Raw genomic sequence first — 16,623 nt, 5'->3', positions numbered from 1 at the left:
CATTTGGATTGTGATATAATGACATTTTCTACATCCCATCTATTCAATCTAGTTAGGAAAATTTGATATGTAGGCTTATGTTTGTGTTTCATTTAGTTGTTTATTTAAAAAAAAAAAAAAATTCAATGAATGAATAAATCAAGATTTTTTGCTTTTATTTGGTTGTTATATATATATATATCTTCTTTCTTTTGATTGCTAAAAACTTCAGAGTAGAGTATCAAGAAAATCGTATGCCTTTTAAGCAACATTTGCACAAACATTCCCCGAGATTAATTTGTTCAGTTCTAAATTTCTAACTTTTACAGCATAGTTGCCTACATGTTTTATGTTTGATGTTCAATTACTGCTTAATTCTTGAGAAGATTCACAGCTTGACAGTATCCAATTTTTAGAGATGGCTGTACAAGCCCATTTCCAGGAAACTCTTGTGCCATGTTTCATACGATATGATTAGACAGAACAATGATAATATTTTCTACAAATTGCCCTTTGTTTGCTTTTGTAATTTCAACGATACCTATTACAAAATATTTTGTTTCGGATTTGGATTTTATACTTTCGTCGCCACCACCAGTTGATTAAACAAAAGAGACAACGATAAACAATTCGTTATTATAAAAAATTAATTACAAAAAGAGGTTACCTTTTGTTACTATCAGGAAATGGAAATAGGACCCCACGAAACAGGGGTAAAAAAGACTAACATGTTTGAGCCCCATTTATGGTGTAGATTGTATTTTGGAATAGATTGATGGAAAATGTGTGGTTAAAAAATAAGTAAAAAATTTAGAATTGTATGTAATATTATTTTATTGAAGAACGTGCGGTTGAAAATTTTATTGAAGAACGTGCGGTTGAAAAGAAGAGGCAACAGTGTCTTTTGAAAATAATTGAGATCAAACAAATTTATCTACAATTATCTCTTCTAAGTACAAAGAGCAAAATAATAAGTGAAACCACAATCACCAAGGAGAAAAATCCTTTTTGGGAAGTTATAGCCACAATCGCCAAAAAGAAAATTCTTTTTTAGGAAGTTACAGCCTCTTTTAAGGTTGTTGTTTTTTTTTTTTTTTTTTTTTTTTTTTTTATATGAGATCAAACAATATTCTTCTTTTGCTACCTTGTTTAGTTTAGATTTTGCTATTTGTACATTAAAATGATGCATAACAAATTATCGAAAATAACGCGGGAAAACACTGAATGAAAAATGTGATTGTCTTAAATTGACAACTAATAGAGTGTCATGTGGCATTATATAATTATTTATTTAAATCTTGGTATCATATAACATGATCTGTTTAATTTTGACTTTTGATATTACTACACCCACATAGACATGATATTTTTTCCTAAAACATTACTCCAATTAATTACATAATTTGAAGATTTAACAGTTGATTAAACTCCTTTTCACTACTAAGTCTATACATTAGTCCATGCACCAGGCTCGTGCTGGATGAAGCAGCAGCAGCAGCAGTAATAATTTTTACCTCCTTGCAAACATAAAAGTGTTTCATGCTATATTCATACTGAGATAAATCGAGTCATTTGTAGTCGTGTCAAGGCCTATGCTTATGTAGAAGGCAAATGAAAAAAGTCAAATATAACATGGAAATCCATAATCACAGTACAAAAAGTCGAAGCATCCCTAGCTTCTACCATGTCTGTATCATATAATTATATAACGAACATATTAAAAACGAAATCAAGAATAACCATTTTAAGTTCAATCACATAAAACTACTATATCAAGTATCAATTTTGTGCTTAATTGGAGAGAATTTGCTGACAGGTAGAGAGAGAAAACATGGATGAAGAAGAAAAATTTTCTCTTACTGATATTGCGAGCATCTACAATCGCTTATATACAAATCTATATGTACAATAATTGCCAGCTATATAAATGACAGCTCATTAGCTCTAACAGCCTTCAACTAGCTCCAATAACCTTTAACTAACATTTGGCTAAGTACATAAATACCCCCAATGCTGCATAACCAGCAAGACTCCCCCTCAAGATAGCTGGTGAATGTTCAAGACACCCATCTTGCCTAACAACATTCGAAATCTGGTTCCTCCTAAAGCCTTTGTCAACAAATCTGCCAGTTGGTTTGATGTGGATAAATGCATGATTTTTATATCGCCTGATTGCACCTTTTCCCTCACTAAATGACAATTCAATTCTATGTGTTTTGTCCTTTCATGGAAGACGGGGTTGCTAGCTATGTGTATTGCCACTTGATTATCACAAAATAAAAGGGCAGCCTCAGGGTGATCCACTCTCAAATCTGTTAACACCTTTTTGAGACAAGTTATTTCACCGACAGCTGTAACCATGGCCCTGTACTCCGCTTCAGCTGACGACCTGGAGATGGTATGCTGTTTCTTCGAGCGCCATTATATCAAGGAACTTCCAAGAAATGTACAGAAGCCTGTAACCGATCTTCTGGTGTCTGCAAAAGATGCCCAGTCAGCATTGCAAAATCCTTCGAGTTCTAGGCTGGATTCTGCAGGGAAGAATAGTCCTTGCCCAGGTGTTCCCTTCACATATCTTAACACATGTAGTGCTACTTCTACATGAGGTTTTCTTGGAGATTCAAGGTGCTGACTCAGAACCTGCACTGAGAATGACAAATCTGGCCTGGTGATGGTTAAATATAATAGCTTTCCAATCAACCTTCGATACATACCCTGATCATTAAGTAACTCCCCCTCATCCTTGGTCAGCCTTAAGTTTTGCAACATAGAACATTTAGCAGGTTTTGACCCCAGGTACCCGGCATCTTCAAGGACTTCTAAAGCATACTTACACTGGCAAACAACAATTCCCTTAGATGATCTAGCCACCTCAAGCACCAAGAAATATTTTAGAACTCCCAAGTCTTTCAATCAGGATTGGCTATCAAGAGTTTTCTTAAACTGTTCGATATTAGGGAGATCATTTCTTCCTATGATGATATCATCAACATATATGAGGAGCACAGTGAATGAGTAGCTGGTCCTTTTATTGAAAAGAGAATAATCAGATTTAGACTGAACAAATCCCTGAGAGATGATAAATAATGATAGCTTAGTGTTCCACTACCTTAAGGCTTGCTTAAGCCCATATATTGATTTGTTGAGTTTACAAACTAACGTGGTACCATCCTCCCCCTGCTGCTCATACCCGGAGGCATCTTCATATATACTTCCTCCTCGAGATCACCATGGAGGAAACCATTGTTGATGTCTAGTTGGTGTAGGTGCCAATTCTTGCTAGCGGCAACCGCTAAAAGGAAATTGACTGAAGCTAACTTGGCAACAGGGGAGAATGTCTCCTGGTAATCGAGGCCTGCTTGTTGAGTGAATCTTTTTGCAACAAATCTGGCTTGCTTTCTTTCTTCAGTTCCATCTTGCCTCAGTTTGACCTTATAAACCCACTTGCAATCCACAGGCTTCTTATTCGCAAGTAAAGTGGTAACAGTCCAGGTGTTGTTAGCAACTAATGCCTGGAATTCATCATTCATGGCTTGACACCATGCTGGAGACTGGGATGCTTCCAAAAAATTTCAAGGCTCAGCAATGGTAGATAGTGACATCACATAGGTCTTGTGAGTTGGGGAAAGAAGGTCATAGCCTAAGTAGTTGGATAAATCACAAGGGTTTCTAGCTTCGTGGGAAGAAATGGGCAAGGTAGAGGATTGTTGATAAACAAGGTTGCAGTGAAATTGCTGGAGGTAGCTAGGGGGTCTTCTAGGTCTAGTGGACCTGTGGAGAGAAGTTGGATGAAAATTGGAAGGAGCAGCAGGAGGATTAGGAGGTGATACAAGAGAAGTATCAGGTAATGTAGTAGGAAAGGGCACTGATGGTAAATGTGAATGCAAATTATGTAGTAGGAAAATGCAAGGAACTGCTCGAGGATCAAATTTAGATCCGTTTCTTTGAAGGGTGGAAACATAACATAAAGAGCCAAAAACTCGCATATGAGAGCAAGTTGGTTTACTGAGAACAAAATCTCATAGGGTGATTTGCTGGATAGGGAAGAGCTGGGGATACGGTTCTTATTACTGAACTGATCCGGTCTTGATAGAATCTATCCTTATTTCTGCTGCATACTAAAATCACAATCAGAACAAACATTTGGTATCAGAGCTCTCCTGATTTTAAAGGCTGTGAGAAAGAGGAAAAATGGCAAATTCTACTCTAGCTTTAATGCCTATCCCCATGATGTTTGGAGGCGAAAACTATGAGTATTGGTCTGTCAGAATGAGGGCTTTCTTGATGGCACATGATCTATGGGAGATTGTTGAAGAAGGTTATACTCCACAGGAGTTGGATGCAGACCTTACTGTGAATCAAATGAGGTAAGAGAAGGATCGTAGAATAAAAAATATGAAGGCTCTTACCTTCTTGCACTCTTCTGTCACTGAGACAATTTTTCCCAAGATTGTGGCTGTTACAACAGCAAAAGAGGCTTGGGATAAATTACAAGAAGAGTACAAAGGGTCTGAGCAAGTGAGAGCAGTAAGATTGCAAATTTTGAGCAGTGAGTTTGAAAATCTAAGGATGAAGGATGCTGAATCCGTAAAGGACTACTCTTCTAGAGTGGCTAATGTGGTGAATCAGCTTAAATTGAATGGAGAGGACGTACCAGACAAAAGAGTGGTGCAAAAAATGTTGATTACCTTACCCGAAAAGTTTGATGCTGTTACCATGGCTATAGAGCATACAAAGGATCTGTCAAGACTTTCTTTAACTGAACTTACAGGTGCTTTGTTAGCCTATGAGCAAAGGTTAACGTCAAGATCTGAGGTAACTATTGAAGGAGCTCTTGCGGCAAAGTTTAAACCGCAAAGTTCAAGTAAAGGTGGAGGAAAACAACACCAAGAAGGGAAGAAGAAAGGCAAAGGAGACTCATTTTCTCCTTGTATTCATTGTGGAAAAACCAACCATCTTGAGAAGAAGTGTTGGAAGACAAAGCAATGCAAATTTTGCAAGCAAGTGGGCCATATTGAAAAGTTTTGTAGAGCCAAAAAGCAGAATCTAAATCAACCACAATATCAACAAAGAAATCAAAATCAGCAAGCAGCATTTGCGCATGAAAGGAATGGTGAAAACCATTTGTTTGTAGCTGTTCATGGAGCTGAATTGAGTAGCAAGGAAACATGGTTTGTAGACAGTGGTTGCACCAATCATATGACCAATATGGAGCAGATTTTTCGCAATTTAGACACAAATGTGAAGGCCACGGTGAAAATTGGAAGCGGAGGAGTCCTATCAGCCAAAGGTAAGGGTATCATTGCTATCCAAACAAAGAAAGGTACAAAATATATTGATGAAGTACTTTTAGTGCCTGGCTTGGATTCAAATTTACTAAGTGTGGGTCAAATGCTTGAAAAGAAATATGCTGTGCATTTTCGAGATATGAAATGCAAAATCTATGATCCTCATGATGTTGAAATTGCTAGTTTGCCTATGCATAATAGAAGTTTTAGTATGGCATCTGGAAAATTGTAGCTTGTGCATACTGATATTTGTGGTCCCATGAAAACTCCATCCTTGAGTCATAATTTGTATTTTGTGCTATTCATTGATGACTTTACAAGAATGTGTTGGGTGTACTTCATGAGAAATAAGTTAGATGTGTTCAATGTGTTCAAAAAATTCAAGAATATGGTAGAGGCACAATCTGGATGTAAAATTCAGACCTTGAGATCGGATAATGGCAAGGAGTATACATCTACCAACTTCAATCAATTCTGTGAGGATTATGGAGTTCATCGGCAGCTTACCATTCCCTACACTCCGCAACAAAATGGAGTGGCAGAAAGGAAAAATAGATCTGTCATGGAGATGGCCAGATGTATGCTAGCTGAGAAGGGACTTCCAAATTCGTTTTGGGCAGAAGCAGTTTATACTTCCGTTTATTTGCAAAATAGGTTGTCTACAAAAGCTGTGAAAAATATGACACCTATTGAGGCATGGTGTGGAATGAAACCTACAGCCAAGCATCTGAAAGTTTTTGGGTCTTTGTGCTATGTTCATGTCCTATATCAGAAAAGAAGCAAGTTGGAGCAAAAGGCTGTGAAGGGGATCTTTATTGGCTATAGTTCACAGACAAAGGGCTATAAAATCTATCTTCCAGAAACTGGAAAAGTTGTGATATCCCGTGATGTAAAATTTGATGAAAGTTCTAAGTGAAATTTTAATGAAACCAATACACAGCAACAGGTAGCAGTTTTTCCTCCTATCCCAGTGGAAACTTCAACTCCAACACCAAAAGTTCAGTCTTCCGAGATAGAATCTATCGCACCTACTGCAGAAAATTTTGAATCTTCAAGATCTAGTTCGGCTCCTAGAGGAACCAGATCTTTGAATGAGATTTATCAGAGGTGTAATATGGCAGTGGTTGAACCCAGCAGTTATGAAGAGGCACAACAACATTCTGAATGGGTTGATGCAATGGAAACTGAAATGGAGATGATTCATAAAAATCAGACTTGGGAATTGGTACCTCGTCCTGATGAAAGAAAAGTGATTGGAGTGAAGTGGATTTACAAGGCAAAAATGAATCCAAATGGCACAGTGAACAAATACAAAGCAAGGTTAGTTGCTAGAGGATTTGCACAAGAAAGTGGTGTTGATTATTTTGAGACCTTTGCACCGGTTGCAAGGTTTGACACCATCAGATTATTGATTGCACTAGCAGCACAAAAGAAGTGGAAGATACATCAGCTGGATATAAAATCCGCATTTCTCAATGGTGAACTGGAGGAGGATGTTTTTGTTGAACAACCTAAAGGTTTCCAGTCTAGAATCTATCCTGATCATGTATGCAAGCTGAAAAAGGCCTTGTATGGTTTGAAATAGGCGCCAAGAGCTTGGTACAGCAAAATAGATGGTTATCTATGCGCTAAAGGATTCAGGAGGAGTGAAAATGAACATACTCTTTATGTGAAGAGTGATGAAAATTCTGATATCTTGATTCTATCCATGTATGTGGATGATTTACTCATCACAGGAAACAGTAAAAAGCAAATTGATTTGTTTGCTGATAAATTGAAGGAAGAATTTGAGATGACAAATCTTGGAGAGATGAAGTATTTTTTGGGCATTGAGGTTGAGCAAACAGAAAATGGTATTTTCATTTCACAAAAGAAATATGCAAGTGATATCTTGAAGAGGTTCAAGATGCAGCAGTGTAAACCAGTTGATACACCAGTTGCGTTGAACACAAAATTATCCAAAGAAGATGGAGACCAGCCAATCAATGAGAAGGAATATAGGAGTCTTGTTGGAAGTTTACTGTACTTGACAGCAACAAGACCAGATTTGATGTTTGCGGCAAGCTTACTTTCTAGATTCATGAGTAAGCCATCACAAACACATTTTGGAGTTGCCAAAAGGGTCCTTAGGTATATCAAAGGAACAATAAATCATGGCATCTATTTTGCTGGAGGAGTTGGCTCAAATTTGATTGGATATTCAGATAGTGATTGGGCAGGTTCCGTGGATGATATGAAGAGCACGAGTGGTTATCTATTTACACTTGGTTCGGGACCATTCTGTTGGAATTCAAAGAAGCAAGAAGTAGTGGCACAATCCACAGCAGAAGCTGAATATATTGCATCATCATCAGCTGTAAATCATGCCGTTTGGTTGAGGAAAATTCTTAATGATCTTGCGAAAAGTCAAGATGATCCTACAACTATCATGGTGGATAATCAATCAGCCATTGCTGTTGCAAAGAATGCAGTTGATCATGGAAGAACCAAGCCTATTAAAGTGAAGTTCCATGCTATCAGACAAGCTGAGAAAGAAGGAGAAGTTCATCTCCAATATTGTCCAGGTGAATCTCAAATTGCAGATATGTTCACTAAAGCATTGCCCAAATCCAGGTTTGAAGACTTAAGATTGAAGATTGGAGTTTTACCCAAAAGCTTCAAGGAGGAGAATGTTGATTATTGAAGACTTTTGGTTTTCTCCACATGATGAAATATGAAGAGTGTTAGAGAGGAAGATAAAGAGTGTTGAAGAGGAAGATGAAGAGATGGATGCATTCACCATCATTATTAGTCATTATTATTCTTCTTAATTGTGTGACTTTTAGTAGTCTTATGCTATCCCATAAATAGGTTTGTCATGTACTCAAATCAAATAATTCATATATAAAAAAAAAGTTTCTCTCAAAATATACTTTGTTCTGTTCTTATTACTAAACTGATCCGGTCTTAATAGAATCTATCCTTATTTCCGCTGCATACTAAAATCACAATCAGAACAAACAATACGATTAATAATGTTGGTTGCTGTAAGAACACAGTCTCCCCGAAATTCATCTGGTAATTTTGCTTGGAACTTTAAGGCTCTAGCATTTAGCAAGTGTTGATGTTTACGCTCCACAATGCCATTTTGCTATGGTCTTTCAACACAGCTAACTTGGTGTAAAACCCCTTTGGAATTAAAGAAATCATTCATTGAAAATTTTGTACCATTATCAGATCTCGCAATTTTGATTCTGGTGCTGAACTGAGTATTAACCATGTGGAAAAAAGTTTGAATGAGGCTTCTAGTTTATGATTTATTTCTCATCAGGAAGGTCCAAGTAGATCTGCTGTAGTCATCAACAATTGTTAGGAAATATTGTGAACCATCTAGAGATGGAACTTGATAGGGGCCCCAAATGTCACAATGAATAAGCTCAAAGATTAAACAGGAGACATGAGTACTATTAGGAAAAGCTAATCTGTGTTGGTTTGCCATGGGGCAAACATTACAGTGAAAATTGGAATGTGATACAATTTCATGTACATATTTGTGTAAAATAGAAATCTTATCATGAGAAGCAGGCCCTAATCTGTAATGCTACAGTTCAAAAGGAATTACAGTGGTAGTAAAGGTATTACAGCCAGACTAAAGAAAAGTAGAAAAAGGTGAGTTGAACTAGTAAAATGCAGATTTTGTGGAGCAATTCTTGGGGGATGGACCACCGTTTGAAGGAGTGTTAGACTGGAAATGATATAAGCCAGCCTCAAGCTTCCTCACTCCAATCGTTGTCCATGTAGAGAGGTCCTGGATGAAGCAATGATTGAACAGAAATAATAAGCAACAATGATGAGAGGAAATGAGTTTTCTGACAGATATTAGATTACATTGGAATGAGGGGATGCATAACACATTGGTTAGTGAAAGTTTTTTCAGATAGCTTTACAGTTCATATGTGCGTCACAAGAGCTTCATCGCCACTTGGAAGTTTAACAGTGGCATTTATCATGGCAGTAATGGTGGACAGCTGGTTTATGGAACACACCATATGGTCAGTGGCACCAGTATCAATGATCCACTTTTCCTGTACTTCTGATACGGCTAAACAAAATGTATTACCTGATAAGGATGACACGTCCGGCAATGTTGGTACTTGTAGTGAAGATGCTTGCACACCATTATCAGTTGGACCAACAGCCAGATCTGTGTAACTCTGATTTGCAGCGATACCAGGATGGAAAGTCGGATTTGATAACTGAGTTTGAAGTTGTGGCTTTAGTATATTAATAACTGCTCTGGTGTAATAGTCAAGCTTGAAAGTGCATTTGACAGGTTGTGAGATGTAGTAATTCCAGTAACTTGATTGGCACTGGAGATAGGTTGTTTAATTTTATCCTTTGCCAGTCTGTGGCCTGGGGGATACCCATGGAGCTTGTAACACTTTGCAAGTGTTCGAGCATACCACAATAACTGCATTTAGGTTTTTCCTTCTTAAGGCCTTGATTACCATACAGACTTTTGACTACCTCCAAATTCATTTGACAAGCTATCATTCTACTTACAAGTGCAGTAGCTTCAGCATTATTTTGATTCCTTGCAGCCACATCTCACTGTCTCTCATTTTGTTGAACTAGTGCAAACACTTTATTCAATGAAGGCAATGGCTCCATCAACAAAATCAGGCTACGTACGTAGCAGTCATCTAATCCCATCAAGAATTGCAAGATCTGCTCCTCTTCAAAGTAGGGATTGTGAATTTGCGGTCTATAGTTCGATAATTCTTCCCTTAACCCTTTCAACCTGTTAAAGTATGTACTGACAGATCCATTCCTTTGTGAAATTGAAACAATCATCTTCTTCAACTGATATATCCGAGGCCCATTTCCTTGGCTGTACCTATCCTTCAGTTCAAGCCAGATTTCACGAGCTGGGTCCTTGTGCATAACACTAGGATATAACTCCTTGGGGATTGAATTTATAATCCATGAGGACACAAAGTGATTACATCTACACCAAGCAGCATATAGAGGTAAATGTATAGAAGGTTTTGATATAGAACCATCAATAAACCTTCTTTGTTTTTCGCACTCAATGCCATTTCCACAGCTCGACTCCACGTCGAATAATTCTCTTCCGAGAGTACAACAGAAACAATTTGCATACCTGTGTTATCTCTGTTGCGTGTTGTCACACCTGTCCTACCCACCTGGGCCAATGGCCCACTCATCCTGATCCACGTGGCATTCCTGCCGAAGTGGGTTATATCCGAAGTGCCTCAAGCCGAGGTCCATTCACCGACGCTCCTCGATCCGATGTACTCTGCCGAAGTCCAACTACCGAGCCCCATGACCCGAAGTATGGAACCTATTGAATTTAGCTGAGGTCCTCAAGTGGAAGTTTTTGTCATATGGTCGAAGCCCCGAAGCTACTGCTCGAGCCTCTTAACCACAAGGAGCTTCCTCCACAATCACTTCTCCCAAGAGATCGCCTACTCAGAGATCTTATTCAAATGACTGATGGAACGTTTATCACAAGCATAAAGGTCAAGTCTTCTCACTAGTATGGAGGACCTGCGCAAGCAATAAATGCGCCGCAAGCTAGCAAGTCAAGCCCCATACCTAAGAAAAGACGTTTGAACTAAAGAGATGAGGCCACGTGCCACTTCATCCAAGGGCTCCCATTTCATATGTATCACTATAAATACTTCCATTGTGTAATGTCAAAGGCTAAGGCAAGAATCAATACTAAAGACTACATTTACTCAACTCTCTCTCATTTTACTTGCAATACACAAATCGAGTTTATACACTTTTACATATACAGTTATGAGCACCGGTTGGTAATTATTGTACAATCGGATTACGAACAACCCGTCGGATTTCGAACGTCATCGTCCCGCGTCGTTGGGCTACTCCCATGCCCCTTTGAACCGCTCGTTTTAGACCGTCCACGTATCTTAGCGTGTTGGACATTCGCCCACGCAAGCGCGGGTGAGACCGGCATCTGTTGGACATTCGTCCACGCAAGCACGGGTGAGAAATCTAAGTCTGATAAAAGAAAAATGAGTTCTAACGAAGATACTCCCCCAAGGAGGGTAAGAGAAAGCACGAATGTGCCTCTCCAGCCTGCTGCCCCAGCAGCTCGAACGAGACTCCACCACCACCAAAGGAGACGTGGGATGCGTGCGACAGCACGACTATCAAGATAAATGGCTACCATGGCAGCCAACATGAGGGATATAGCCAACCAAAACTTGGCCATGAGGGAACTCATGGCCCAAATGCAAGACCAAGGAGGCTTCCCCATTCCTCCATACGCCCCCCGCGGGCACTATCAGCAAGAGGACGAGGTCCAGAGTCATAGGGTTGCCTCGCCAGACTATGGCCGAGGTGAAAGCCCGTTCGAGAAGGAAGTGGGAGTCGACATTTCCTCCAACTTTGCATCTGGCTGACCCACCGAGGTCCAAATGAGCCATGATGACTTTCCACCTCCATATGAGCAAGACCCAAGACATATGAGAGCAGGAAGTATTTTTGATAGAATCAGCCTGCCGAACCGAGGCCCAGTCAACAGCAGTCTCAGCAGCCTCGGACGAGGCCACAGCCTCCACCTCCGATGCCCCATCAGCCGGAGAGAAGGCATGAAAATGCCCCCCGCGCTATCCCGCCTAGAAGTAGGCCGCAGAGGAGGGAGGAAGAGGCTAGGAACCGGCCCGGACCCTCTAACCAACAACCAAGGTACGAGGCCGATGACTATGATTCTGACGAGCAGCAGAGGTCCTGTGACTTGGACGATGATGATGAGAACCTACCATTCTCAAGAGAACTAAGAAATGCCCAGGTCCTGAGCCACTACGTCATGCCAAAAATACCAAAGTATGATGGAAGAGGTGACCCGAAAAAGCACCTCAGTGCTTACAAAACTCACATGAGCCTGAGGGGTGCCACCCCAGCCGTGAAGTGCAGAGCATTCCATTTAACCCTCAGTGGAGCGGCTGAAATCTGGTATAGTAGGCTACCATCTGGGAGCATCCGAAGCTGGCCCGAGTTCAAGATAACCTTCTTAAAGAGGTTGGCAGTGAGCAAGGAAGGGGAGGCCCCCATCCAGCGTCTTCAAGACATGAGACAGGCGCATGGCGAGTCCTTGAAAAGCTTCCTATCCCGCTTCACCGACGAGATGACCTACTGCGTAGAAGTCACCGACAGAGAAGCACTATCTGCATTGAGAGGAGGCTTGAACATGAACACTATTCTGGAGGGATGTGCAGAATCAAGACCCCACCACCTATGACGCCCTACTGGAGATGATGAGAAGGGAGATAATCAATGAAGAATTGATTGAGTATAGGAACAGGGCAAGCAGAGGCCTCCCACCTCCTCAAAGACAGTGAGGTAGGGGTCCGACCTCCCACCTCATGGACTACCAGATGAACCGAGCCGGAAACGAGAACTCCGGCCAAGCTCTGGCCACCACAACTCTGAACGCGGTTCCAACTTTGGCATATGAGGATGTCAACCCAACTGCTGACCCACATCAGATGGAGGCCCAGCAGGGACCCCGTAGAGGAAGAGGCCGGGATCGAGGTTTTGCACCAAGAAATAGGTCCAATCCGAACCTCCTTGGATACTGTTTGCACCACAGGTCCTACGAGCATGACACTGCGGATTACAGAGACTATGCACATCGCTTCCGACAGGAACCCGCCAGAGAAAGACATAAATCGCCTCAGGCGAATAGGCCCCCGCCCAGGCAAGACAACCGACATGGGCGTGAGGCGACCCCTCCTCGTCAAAGGGATGTATCCCCAAGACGAAGAGAGCAAGACACAGAGAGGCCCAGGGATGGCGTAGACACCGAAGAAATAGGCAAGCTCAAGATGAGGCCCCTATCCACGAGATAGATACCATATTTGGAGGCCCTTATGTTGGCGGTGAAACACGGAACGCCAAAAGAAACTATGCTAGGGAGGCTAAGCACCCCCCTCTGACGAGTTACATTGTGGATAGTAGCTCTCGAAGAAATCAAGTACCACCCATTGTCTTCACCCAGGAAGACGCCGAAGGAGTTCATTACCCCCATTGCGATGCGCTGGTGGTGAGGGCTGTCATAGCCCGAAATGGGCTCAAACGAATGCTAGTCGACAACGGCAGCTCCGTCAACATCCTATTCGGGTCCGCCTTTGACAAGATGATATTGGACCATCAGTTGACGCCCACTACCACTCCATTGTACGGATTTATCGGAGATAGCATCACTCCGAGGGGAAAGATAACACTGGCAGTGGAGATGGGAGAGTCTCCTCAAACTACGATGAACTTCATGGAATTCCTCGTAGTTGACAGCCGGTCGGCTTACCACGGAGTCTTGGGCAGACCGGCCCTAAAGGAATTGGGAGCAGTCACCTCCATCCACCACCTGTGCATGAAATTCCCAACAGAAAATGGGGTGGCAACGGTGAGAGGCGACCAGAGAGGCTCGAGAGAGTGCTATCTAAGCTCCATTAAGAAGGTAGAGCCCCGGGACGTCCACGTGATCATGGCTGATGTGGTCATGGCAGATGTCCCAGGTGACGCTCCTACTGACCAGGAAGATGTTGATATGATTGACGCACCGCTTAATCAGGAGGTGCTGATCGTTGATGAGATCGACCCCCGCATAATGGAACATGAGCCTCAAGCAACCCCTGTAGAGGAACTTGAAAGCTTCTCAGCCAACCCCCGAGATCCGTCCAAGGTGTTGAAAGTAGGCAGAGGCCTATCCAACATTTTGAGAGAAAAGATTAAGGACTTCCTAGGCAAGAACCTTGACGTCTTTGCTTGGAGGCATGAGGACATGGTGGGCATAGACCCTAAGATCAGCTGCCACCACTTGAAAATTGATCCTAATGTTTCCCCGCATAGACAAAAAAGGAGAGCCCTCAACCCTGAGAGGTATGAGGCCCTAAAGGAAGAGGTTCAGAAGTTCATCCAAAATGGCTTCATCAGGGAGGCCACCTATCCGAGGTGGGTCTCCAACCCGGTCTTGGTTAAGAAACACAATGGCAAATGGAAAGTATGCATCGACTTTACCAACCTCAATAGAGCTTGCCCGAAAGACAGCTTTCTGCTTCCAAGGATTGATCAATTGGTGGACTCCACGGCTGGGCACGAGCTGTTGAGCTTCATGGATGCATACTCCGACTACAACCAAATCCCCATGCACCCCGCCGATGAAGAGCACACCTCTTTCATCACGGATCGAGGCCTTTATTGCTATAGAATGATGCCCTTCGAGTTAAAAAACGTCGGAGCGACCTACCAAAGACTCGTGAACAAAATGTTTACCGACCTCATTGGCAAGACAATGGAAGTCTACGTGGATGACATGCTAGTGAAGAGCTTAGAAGCAAAGAACCACATAGCGCACCTCAACAATACCTTCCAAATCCTGAGAAGGTACAGGATGAGGCTCAACCCTTTGAAATGTGCTTTTGGGGTGGCTTCCGGCAAGTTCTTGGGGTACATGGTCAACCAGCGAGGAATTGAAGCAAACCCCGAGAAGATTGAGGCTCTATGCCAGATGAGGTCCCCTCAAAAGCCAAAGGAGGTGCAAAGCTTAACTGGACGAGTGGCAGCACTTAGTGGCTTCGTCTCCAAAGCTACTGACAAATGCCTCCCATTTTTCAAAGTGCTCAAGGCTGGGAAGAAATTCCAATGGACAGAGGAATGTGAAGAGGCTTCCAAGGATTCAAAAGGCATTTGGGGCAGGCCCCCCTCCTCTCCAAGCCGAAGCCCGGCGACATCTTGCAACTATATCTTGCCGTCTCCAATGACGCCATCAGTTCGGTTCTGATTCGAGAAGAGGGGTCCACCCAGCTTCCCGTCTACTATACGAGTAAAGCGCTCCTATCACCGGAGACCCGATACCCCGATATGGAGAAGCTTGCTTTGGCCTTAATCACAGCCTCTAGGAAATTGAGACCTTACTTCCAAGCTCATACCATCCATGTACTTACAAATTTTCCCCCGAGGCAAGTACTCCAAAAGCCCGATGCCTCGGGAAGATTGTTGAAATGGGCAGTGGAACTAAGTGAATTTGACCTTATGTTCAAAGCTAGGGCATCCATCAAAAGGCAAGCCTTAGCTGACTTTGTTGCTGAATTCGTCAATCTACCCGAGGTGGATGAAATCATGGAATCCGTCGAACCCCCCATATGGAGCCTCTTCGTCGATGGCTCAGCTGGGGAGGTCGGCTCAGGTGCCGGGGTTGTCCTCATCAGCCCCGAGGGTCACAAACTCACCTCGACCGTGAGGTTCGAATTCAAAGCCACCAACAATGTTGCAGAGTATGAAGCACTCCTTGTAGGCCTCAGATTAGCCAAGGAAATACAAGTAAAGAAGCTACTCGTCAGTAGTGACTCCCAGCTGGTTGTTAGCCAAGTCACTGGTAACTTCTCAGCCAAAGACAAAACGATGGCCTCTTATCTGAAAATGGTGATGAACCTCATCCTATGCTTTGAAAAGTTTGAGTTAACCCAGATTCCCCGCATCAAAAATGCTCATGCGGATGCACTCTCGAAGCTGGCTAGTAGCAAAGACTCAGAGCTACTCACTATAGTGCCTATCGAGCACCTTCTCCTGCCTTCTACCGAGGCCCCTAATGTCATGTGGGTTGGTGGGACCCCCACCTGGATGCAACCAATCATAGCATATCTGAAAGACCAGGTGCTGCCCACCAACAAGAATGAGGCTTATAAGCTGAGAAGGAGGTCAGCCCACTTCCTCTTCATTGATGACGTTCTCTACAAGAGAAGCTTCTCCTCTCCACTCTTACGATGCGTCGGAGGAGAAGAGGCTACCTACATACTAAGTGATGAGGACATCCTTTATAGTTGGACTTTTATTATTGTTTCAGTATTTTAGTTGGACTTTTATTTAAGTTTACGTATTTTAATTAGGACTTGAATAATGGGCTTGGCCCTATATTTCTAGGTTTTCATTATTTAAACCTATCATTGGTTTGTAATTTCTCGGTTGATGAATTGATTAAGAATTATAAAGTTGGCTTGGCCGTTTTCTCTCCTCCTCCCCGTTTCTGCCTTCTTCTTCTCTTCTCCTCCCCTTCCCTTCTTGTTATTTACTAATTCAGTAATCTCCCTACATCAAATTGGTATCAGAGCAAACCTTGGACAGCAATTCACGCAGCACCAGTACAGAATCCGTTGCTGTAGACAAAACAAAGCTTCAGCCGCCTCTTCAGCCCAGCTTCAACCGTTTCGGTCATGGTCATGGCTTCCCTCCTGTCAACGTACTAACATCGTGCCAGTTTGTCTTCACTCAAATACCGCCACCACAACAATACCCAGTTTGCTGCAGAACCCAGCCCCTCGTTCCGATA

General features: G+C 42.3%; 2 protein-coding genes across 2 annotated transcripts; one reads left to right on the top strand and one right to left on the bottom strand.

The window, feature by feature from the left end:
* The first annotated feature begins 6,779 nt into the window (after positions 1-6,779).
* LOC111400210 (uncharacterized mitochondrial protein AtMg00810-like) lies at positions 6,780-7,950 on the top strand. Its single transcript, XM_023027636.1, has one exon. It carries the CDS (start codon positions 6,976-6,978, stop codon positions 7,948-7,950), a length of 975 nt encoding a protein of 324 aa, XP_022883404.1. The 5' UTR covers positions 6,780-6,975.
* Positions 7,951-9,854: 1,904 nt separating this feature from the next.
* On the bottom strand, positions 9,855-10,594 carry LOC111400209. Its single transcript, XM_023027634.1, has 2 exons — positions 10,543-10,594; positions 9,855-10,375 (listed from the first exon to the last, which is right to left on the bottom strand). Exons 1-2 carry the CDS (start codon positions 10,592-10,594, stop codon positions 9,855-9,857), a joined length of 573 nt encoding a protein of 190 aa, XP_022883402.1.
* Between the last annotated feature and the right edge of the window lie 6,029 nt (positions 10,595-16,623).

Source organism: Olea europaea, chromosome 10 (assembly GCF_002742605.1).
Source record: "Olea europaea var. sylvestris chromosome 10, O_europaea_v1, whole genome shotgun sequence".
Taxonomy (NCBI): Eukaryota; Viridiplantae; Streptophyta; class Magnoliopsida; order Lamiales; family Oleaceae; genus Olea; species Olea europaea.
This window is presented reverse-complemented; position numbering and strand designations above follow the sequence as displayed.

Coding starts and splice junctions, on each gene's coding strand:
- LOC111400210 (XM_023027636.1), top strand. CDS start 6,976: ATGTATGTGGATGATTTACTCATCACAGGAAACAGTAAAAAGCAAATT.
- LOC111400209 (XM_023027634.1), bottom strand. CDS start 10,594: ATGGGGCTCGGTAGTTGGACTTCGGCAGAGTACATCGGATCGAGGAGC. Junction 10,376..10,542: donor CATCGGATCGAGGAGCGTCG/GTGAATGGACCT, acceptor CTCTCGGAAGAG/AATTATTCGACGTGGAGTCG.